The sequence below is a fragment of the Phalaenopsis equestris genome, unplaced genomic scaffold (genome assembly GCF_001263595.1).
Source record: "Phalaenopsis equestris unplaced genomic scaffold, ASM126359v1 Scaffold000002, whole genome shotgun sequence".
NCBI lineage: Eukaryota > Viridiplantae > Streptophyta > Magnoliopsida > Asparagales > Orchidaceae > Phalaenopsis > Phalaenopsis equestris.
In genome coordinates, this window is record NW_018164444.1 from 4351520 (window position 1) to 4361420 (window position 9901).

Sequence of the window (9901 nt, forward strand, 5' to 3'; positions counted from 1 at the left end):
TGTTTTAAATTCGACTTGTGTTAAGAAAGGCAGAGGTAGACCTAGGAAGACTTGGGCTTATTGTATTAAAAATGATCTTAATGTACTAGAACTAAATGAAAATATGACACTAAATAGGACGCAATGGAGAAAAAGGATTCATGTAGCCGACCCCACGCAGTGGGATTAAGGCTTTGTTGTTGTTGTTGTATTGCAATAAGCTATAAATTATTGATATGCATGCTCTAGTTTGAGAAGGAATATTATCATATAAAAGTTATAAACTGGAAATATGATTTATCATAAAAATACATGAATATGTCTTATTTTCAACAGTATTAAATAAATTGCTATAAGAGAAAATAAAATGAAAATAAAATAATCTCCAAATGATCAAAAGTTATTTGAGTTATCAGAGATTCATAAATTAATCCATAATAATGTAATAATACACATCAGAAACAACCAAGGCAAACAAACAATAACTGGATACTAAACATCTAGCTTTTAGCATTTAGAAAAACATCTTGAAATCACCAAGCATCGAAAGATACTACAAATTATGCTGTATACTGTAAATACGATAGAGTCATTTTGTGAATTAATTCAAATAGTCCTCAAAGATTCTAGAGGTTCCTAATCATCCTCACTATCTTAAGAAAATAATAAGATCCAATAATAGATTGCTGGAATTACTAGAAAATGTAAATTATAAGTAGCCCACCACACATGATAAGACAAATTACTGAGTGCCAACCATTATAACACATAGCATATCTATTCTAAACCATCTCCAAATAAAATTTCAGAGGTCATTGCAATTTCTACATGGACAAACTTTCAAAAAATGAGAAAGCAAACACCATGAAGCAAAATGTTATCAACATCTCGATCACTTATGATAATGATTAGAAACACCATGAATACACAGGTTCTCATCATAGATATTACAGCAAAAGGAAAAATTAAGAAATTAAAGCCCGGCGTAACAAAATTTTAAGTCCACGGCAGGCTAATGCATGCATGTGTAATTTTCGAGGTGAAGGTAGAAAATAATAAAATGTTGATCACATTCTTTAAAACTAAAAAGAGAATCAGTAAGGTAAATTATAGTGCCAATGTTATAGACATGGGCATTAGCAGTGGAAGTTTCCTATTCCTCCTAACCGTGAGAGGTAGAAGATGAATGGATTTCAAGTATTATTAGGGTTTAGGAAGTTTTAGTTTGCTCACAGACGATGACATCAATACCTACCCAGGATAACATTTGCATTAATGGCGGTGTTTCAAGTCCTAAGCATTGGAGATTCGAGCGTTCACATAATTAGCATCTCACTAAACTTGCTAGCAGGCAATAACTTCTGCTTTGATTAACTTTTAAGTTTTAGATTTTGTCTCCCAGAAATATACGCGCAATAAATAACAAAGATTCCTTTTATGCAAGAAATCGACAATAATTATTTGGTGCCAATTGCTACCAGATTCATATGTGGACCTAGAAAGCCTTTCATCAGAAGCACAACCAACAGGCTTTTCTAAAATCAATTGGGAGTCATAAGAAAGTGGAACCCACAAGCGCTACTTGCACTGTTATGATGCGACAAAAAATTTCCCTTTTTAACTTGAGAGATTCCATCCATTCTTAAAAATCAATGATTTTGTATTCTTAAGCCTTTCAAGATATACCATTATAGATTCTTAATTGTTTAACTTATGATTTAACATACTAAGAAACAGCTTGTCAAAATGATTGTATCTTTCACCTCCAACAAGATCAATAAACATGTAAGATTTTAATCTAAAACCAATCTAATTTATTCAGAACCTCTGACCACTATCCTTCTCCTAAGAACCGGACCTAATCCTTAATATCCCATGAAACATAATCTAATCTAACTCACGAAAGAACAAGTAATGACCATGCAGACATATGGGCGTCAACAGATCTAGGAGCGTTAAATGAGCTAGGCTACTCATTTATCCCAACAGAAATGACCCTAATAGTCATGGTTTTGAATGTTCCAACCTTAGTGGTGATAATGAAGCATCTCAACTTAGAGCATTGATATATGAAATCAGCAAAGTAATAAAGATATAAAGATAATGCTCATCTCCTCTCTTTCCCACTCTCCATCTCACTTGTAAACACACGTATAATATAATTACCATCTTCATCTTCAAGTATCCCTAGGGCCAATATTAGTAAAAGAAATTATCTTTAACACTCTAGTACAAATAATATTTATTCATATCTGCCCCTTAAAATAAGAAATTAAGACAGATTTGATTGAATATTTCTTTGGAAAATGACCAATCTAACTTATTTTGAGATGCAACCTCAGGGGCAAAGTCTGCAGCAGGCAATGGAAACAAAAGAAAATAGCTGAGGACCATAAAATTTCAGCTCTCTATCTCAAATCATGTTCTCCTGGATATCTAAAAGAAAGTGTCAGATACATGAAGGTTTGATGGTAGATCAACAGCATAAAAAAGCTGAGGGAATCTAAAAAGGAAATCGTAGGCAGTGAAGAGAAAAAGGTGCTTAAGGAGATAATGAAGATTTTTATTGGTACCACAATTGTGGTGCATTAAATGGTCTTCCAAAGCTAGCTTTTTAATCCATTCAGTGAGATGCCAAGGTGATAAAGTGACACTAAAGATCATGTAGGTGGACTTCAATTAACTGATACCAACCACAAGGCCAAATTCCCAAGGTTACCTGTAATGCATAGTTCAGGATCATATTTACCTCAGCTCAACAAAGAAAAATAGATTGAGGCTTGGGCAAGTCATACACCTCAGATTAGATTGAGGTGTACACCTCATTCGTTTATTTTCATTTTTATATATATTTTTTTCTTTTTTTTAAAAAAAAAGCCCAAGGGATAATATATTAAAGAGAAAATGATACAGATAGATTGTATGCTTCTAGTTCTCGGAATTGAGCCGGCTAATAAATTTGTAAGGTGAGTACCATTGTCCTAAAAAAAAAGAGAGGGTACATATAAAAAACCAAAACCACCAGGGCTAGGGACGACCCAATTTAGTCTTGCCTCTGCATCTAATTCTCGGAAGGTAGTCAGCTAACAAATTGGTGAGGTTCGTACCATTACCTGAAGTGACCAAAATATCATCCAGTAAATTCCTGAGTTCAAGTAGATCTTCATTCTTCTTCTTCCTCCTGGAAGTGTAAACTTGTCATTCCTCATTCGAAGATTGATCATTCGGATGAGGTGGTAAAATTGTAGCCGAAGGATCGCCAACCGTTGTACCCGCAATAGGTTCTAGTATATGTGAAATATGAGTTGTTGCCTCTACACCAGATATTTCCTGAATATGGGGAGCTGCAAGGTTCTCCTGATTATCAGTCCAAGCACTGTCCTTTGTAGGTAAGGATCCTTCAGTTATGTTTTCAATAGGGTTTGACGGTGTATGTTGCCCAACAGAATCATGCAGCATCACATCAATCGTAGAAACAATAAACATGAGCAATTAATTCCTCCGCAGTGGAACAGATATGTCCAGAGCAGTGGGGTTAGACCCATTCTTATTCACTTGAACTTTAGATTTCAAATTAAGATGAAGCTTGTGGCATTTATCAAAGGTATGTCCAAATATCTTACAATGGGTACAATAAGGATGTTTGTGTTCCATGAAGATTTGTTGTCAATAACCATTATGAGTTGTGTCCAGCCAGACTTCAGTAATATCAGGTAAAGTAAAATTTATTTCTACAAGTATTTTGGCTACAGAATGTCTGGTTAGATTGAAAGTGAGTAGATCTATCTTCATAAGGTTCCCAAGTATGGCCCCAATAGAGTACAGAACCTAATAATTTAAAAAGTACAGTTTGAGATCAGATAGCTAAACCATAATAGTACAGTGGGAGTTTCATGATTTGAGTCAAAATCAGGAGACCACTTGAGTAACTTCATTGACTTCCTGCAATATTGAGATATTTTTTGAGAAAATTTGAGTGCAGTCTTCAGCCACAGTTGATTGAATTAACATATGTCTCTCATCCATGAATCTCACTTTCCTCCCATCATGAATCTCACTTTTCACTTGTCTACTAGTTTGTGATCATTAACAATCATTCTGATAACTTCCATATGTGGGTGCCCCCACTGAAATTTTCCAATACGAGCGAACTTGAATTTCTCAGTCAGGGTTGAAATTCTTAAGTCATAAAAAAAGAGTGTTGTTTTCCCACATTTCCTACATGCCTTCTTAACAAAAAGACAATCACTTGTATCATCACGACAATCTTAATAACTTGAGGGAAAAACAATCGCCGACTTCACCTGGGATTACCCGCCACGTGGGCAAAGAAGACTGACAGGTTTAATCAAAGGAGCTAGAAGATCCCGATATAGCTGTCAATGCCTCCTACTGCAAAGTCCTTGGAAGCAGGGAGAGGCGAACGTACGTTATGCATCTGTCAATGTCGAAACAGCCAAGGCTAAACGACGCAGAATCAAAAGTGCAAAGTTGTAGGCGTCGAAATTGAAATAGCGAAATGACGCAGACGCGAGCCACTGTCGGCGTTGAAGCTGACGAAAAGCAGTAACGACGGGAGCCGAAGACGATGAAGAAGACGCAGCGAGGAGAAGAGGACGCCCGAGAAGACGCAGCGAGGATTTGATGTGAATCGCCATAACAGTTGCTACAGTTCGCCATGAGTCGAAACCCTAGCAGAGCCAATAGCGGGAGAAGACGACGCCATGTAAGGGAAAACCTCACTCCAATGATGAAAGCTGACTTAGCTTTAGATTAGCTCATTTATATGAATATATTAATAAAAGTAAAGGTACAAATAGTTTGGATGACAGAGCCCAAATTGGCACCCAACCACCCGACATACAACACACAAGTAGAAATAAATGTATACCAAAAAAATAAGAATAAAAAGTAGACATAGAAAAAAGTACGCCAATAGTCTTTCAACACTCGCAGATTCAATTAGCATGTGAAAGATTCAATTTAATCTTGCATCTGCCGCTGGATCTAGGACGAGAGTCAGCCAACAAATTGTTAAATTTACTGTCATGACCTGAAACAACTAATGTATCATCCATCAAGTTTGGTAATAGACCTTCGTTCTTCTTCTTCTTCCTAGAGGTATAAATATGTCATTCCTTATTCGAGAATTGACTCATCTGATTAGCGGATTGGCCCAAAGATGGTCGTAAGGTGTAAGCTCTTGCACATCATGAGCTCCATGTGCCTGAGTAACAGTAACAACTTGTTCTTCCTGATGAAACGGTAGAAACTCAGTAGAGATATTGTCACTCGTTACATCAACGATAGGTTCTAGGGTTGGTGAGGTCTGAAATATCTCCCCCGCCCCCACGAAATGAGGTTCCATAGACGGGGAACCTACATCATGATTGTGTGGAGGTACGAAATGAGGTTCCATAGACGGGGAACCAACATCATGATTGTGTGGAGGCTAAATGGTTGACATATTACCTGCAAAGATAAAGACATATTCAGGAGTATCCTTCTGATGCTTAATAGTATCAATAAATTGGACCAGATCAAGAGGGGGAATCACTGCCTCTGGCTAAGCACTTTGATTCTTTGGTCTAAGATTGGGGTGTAGATGGTGACATTGAGAACTGGAGTGACCGAACATACGACAATTCGAGCAATACGAAGAGAAAAACTCAATCACAACCTTTTGTTAATATCTATGGTGTTTTATCTAACCAAATTTTCTCAGAAACGATTAAATTGATGTCTCATTCAACAAGTACACTGACTTCAAAGAGACTAAAAATATTAAAAATAGAAATGTCTGTTTTGAGTGGCTTAATATAAACTGAGACAATAAAATACAACACTTTTTGAATAAAATAATGAAATTTAATGTCAAAGAGGGGAATTCAAAGCAGAATGATTGGTAGTTCCGTCTGTGGTTCAAAATCCACCGACCATTTCAAAATCTTCATAACTCTATTATCAATCCAGAATAATCTTTTAGCAAATAAACGTGTGTAATCATATTCATTATTAAGTTGAATAAGGATGTGTCTTCCATCTAAAAGTCCAATTTTTCAATCCCCAATAATATACATAAGCTCAAATTCCTTCCCAATAAGCTCTATTTTGAGATGGTCATAAAGAAATTTCCTGACCAAATTCAGACGACAGGAAAAAGCAAGCTGATTATATTCAACATTCGTAAAAAGAATATTTGATTTCACATTCTTCCTATCATGTTTCTTGATGTCCACCGCTAACTCAAACGAAGGAGTGAAAGAGCACGATTTAGAAGTACTTGGGGCGTGGACACCCGCAAGAGAGCAGTATACGATCTGTCTGAAGTCATCACCAAAAGGAGGTGTGACGATATAACAGTAAAGTTACAATGGACGGAAGAGCAAATGCAGAAAGGGGGGTCAACGGTAACCCTGTCCAAGTTGAGCAGAGGACGGAAATCTCTGCTTCGAGTCCGAGGAAGGGACGAGCCCGCACCCAAATGTCCTTCAAAAGAAGAAGGACTGCGAGAGGCAGCTGAGACGACGCCCCCGAGCCCGACGACTTCTCAGGACGACGAAGTACGAGCCACTGAAGAGAACACAGACCTTCTCGAGACGATGAAATACAAGTCGTTGCAACGCAAGGCGACGAAAAAGGCGAACGACGAGCAGTGCTTGATCGACGAGAAGATGCAATGAAGCAAAAAAACCAAGGTTCGCCTTTAAGGCGAACCCTAGCAGAGCAAGAGCGAGATCGATGAAGCCATATATATATATATATATATATATATATATATATATGTATATATGTTTATGTTATATGTATGTATGTATATATATGTATGTATGTATATATATGTATGTATGTATGCATGTATATAGTTGTGTGTGATAGAAAATTACCGCTTAAACTTGAAGAAAAATTTTATAAGATGGTGTTGAGACCTGCAATGATTTATGACATTGAATGTTGGCTAGTAAAAGAGAGGCATAAAATTAAGTTGAGTGTTGTTGAGATGAGAATGCTCAGGTGATTGAGCGGTATTACATTAAGAGACAAAATGTCAAACAAATATATCCATAAAGGGGTTGGAGTAGCTCCAATGGTAGACAAGATTATAGAAAGTAGCTTTAGATGGTTTGGTCGCATTAAACGTCGACCATCTGATAACCCTTTTAGTAGAGTAGATGTTTTTGATTTGACTTATGCTTAGAAAAATAGAGATAAACCTAAAAAGACTTGGGCATGTTCTATAAAAGATGATCTTAATTTATTAGAATTAAATAAAAATATGCACTCAATCAGACATAGTGGAGAAAATGGATTCATGTAATGGTTCCCACTTAGTGAGATAGAGGCTTATTGTTGTTGTTGTTGTTGCTGTTGTTGTTGTTGTATTACTTCAAACCAAAGCAACATCTCACACTTAGCCCGCACCCCTTAGGATAGATCTTACGTTGTATGTCATATTTTATCTTAATTTTGTATGTTGCTTTCATTTAATGTTTTATAATAGTTTGATTAGGTGATGTCTACATTATGCATTTTCTTTGTGGAATTTGTAACATGATATTTAAGGCTACACAGTTTGTTATTTGATAGAGGCCAAAGTAATCATTCTTTACTACGTTATAATGTTAATATAATTAAAAGTTATAATGCTAATATATTAATTTTTACCTTTATTTTGACTTATCGTAATTTTCAAACAATGAAGCTTATTTCTCAAAATACCTAAAAGCTTACACCTCGCCTTGCAAATGAAAAAAAGTCTCAATACCCAATTGCACAACTTTAAACTGGCAGATTAATATACAATTTGAATTATCAAATTCCACCAGCTAACTTTATCCAAGTTCTTGACATAATGTCAATATATTTTATGTTCAATCCTAATTCATCCGTATCCAATCCCAACCAAGTAAGCTGAAATGCCAGCCTCAATATCTATTCCAACCTCACAAGAAAATCTTCTTGCATTAAATGCAATCTGTCAGAAATAAGAGTGCACCAAGATCATTGCTAAAACAAAGCTTTCCCCAGCAGTCCATAATAAATAAGACTAACTTAGAGGATTACTAAAAAGAAGCACTCTTTACACAAATACATTTATTGTGACTAGAAATGAAGAATCGGTGAACACATATTAAAACATATTAATGAATAGAAAAGAAAACTCTAGCATTAAATAGATCATTACATCTCCCAGCAACATTAAGGAATACAAATCGGTAAAATAGAACTAAACCTATCAGCACTTTGCTTCAAAAAGTTGCAGTGAAAGATTTTAGGAGGAACAAAAAGCTATAAAGCAATTTGATAAGGTGACCAGGCTACACCATATCTTGATTGAATTATATTCAAGTTTCAATTTCAACTCTTGAAAGTAATCAGAAGAAGAAATGAATATGAAGGCAAGACCAAAGCCACGATCAAACATTCCATACCTAAACTCTACTCTTTTTGCTCACCAATTGAAGTTCCCCTGCTGTTGTTGCTGCTCCCAACACTCTCACCACCAACAGCATCCGTCACCAGCGCGATCGGCCGGTGTTCGATGACCTCATCAACAAGCCCAAATTCCTTGGCCTCCTCCGGCGACATGAATGTATCCCGGTCCAGAAACTTCTCAATCTTCTCAAGCGGTTGCCCGGTGTGCTTGTTGTAGATGGCCTTGAGCCTCTCGTGCATCTTAATGATCTCCTTTGCATGGATGGCAATATCCACTGCCTGACCGCCAATGCCGGAGGCAGAAGGCTGGTGTACCATGATACGGGAATTGGGCAGTGCACGGCGTTCGCCGGGGGCGCCAGCAGCGAGGAGAAGAGATCCCATGGACGCTGCCTGGCCGATGCAAAGCGTGGTGACCGGCGACCGGATGTACTGGATAGTATCGTAGATAGCGAGACCAGATGTGATGACGCCGCCAGGAGAGTTGATGTAGAGGTGAACGGGTTTCGAGGGGTTCTCGGACTCCAGGAAAAGCAGCTGAGCAACCACGACGGAGGCAGTCTCGTCAGAGATGGAGCCGTTGATACACACGATTCGCTCCTTGAGAAGACGGGAGAAGATGTCATAGGCGCGCTCCCCGCGTGAGGTTTGCTCGATCACCATTGGGATCAGTCCGTAGGATCGGGTGAGGTTGCCGAAGGTGGCGGCGGAAGAGTTGGGGGGAAGGAGGCACGGGGCGGCTCCGATTGCGGCGGCGTGACACCGGGAGAGACCGAGACGCCACATCTCAGTAGGGTTTAGGATTTTTCCTGCTGGGCGACGGCAGCGATCGGGAGGTGGTAGTTTGACTGACCGAACGAAGGGGAAACAAAGCCAGGTTCGAGCTCGTGCTTGAGTTGAGACGCCATGGAACTCGAGTTTGCTGATCCAGTAGCTTGGCGAGTCGACTTCAATCTCAATGGGCACATTTTTAATAGGGGGAGAGTTAAATATTGACAACGCATTTATATATCATAGATATTTTGATTGATTAATTTAAATTTTGAATAAAAAGGAGATCATGAATTAATTTTTAATGATATCATAATATATATTTGATAATGCATATTAATTTACATAAGTAATAAGACCTTCTAACTTTTTATCATTTTGATCTTCCTACACTATCCTTATAAATTACATGAATTAAAATATTCTTAAGAAAATAAATAAAAGTGCATATAAACAAGGTTACATACACACATTTTTTGTTGCTTTATTGGTCTAGCATAACATTATTTTAATCAAATGATACCTTTTGGGGCATATATTTCGAGCAATTATAATAAATATTCTCTTAATTTTTAGAGCACGCATATAAAATTAAAATAATGCTATCAACCCATTAATGTATCACCTGTAAAATAAAAAAATAGAAAAAAAAAATTGAAACTAACTACACCCTAATTCAAGGATGTTTAAACTTATATATATATATATATATATA

General features: G+C 37.2%; 1 protein-coding gene across 1 annotated transcript in view; it reads right to left on the minus strand.

The window, feature by feature from the left end:
• Positions 1-9366, minus strand: part of LOC110029920 (ATP-dependent Clp protease proteolytic subunit) — an 11387-nt gene extending 2021 nt beyond the window's left edge. Inside the window, exon 1 of the mRNA XM_020732412.1 lies at positions 8412-9366. Coding sequence (XP_020588071.1) covers positions 8419-9201 — 783 coding nt within the window. The 5' untranslated portion in view covers positions 9202-9366 and the 3' untranslated portion in view covers positions 8412-8418. The remainder of the gene's footprint in view (positions 1-8411) is intronic.
• Positions 9367-9901: the final 535 nt, after the last annotated feature.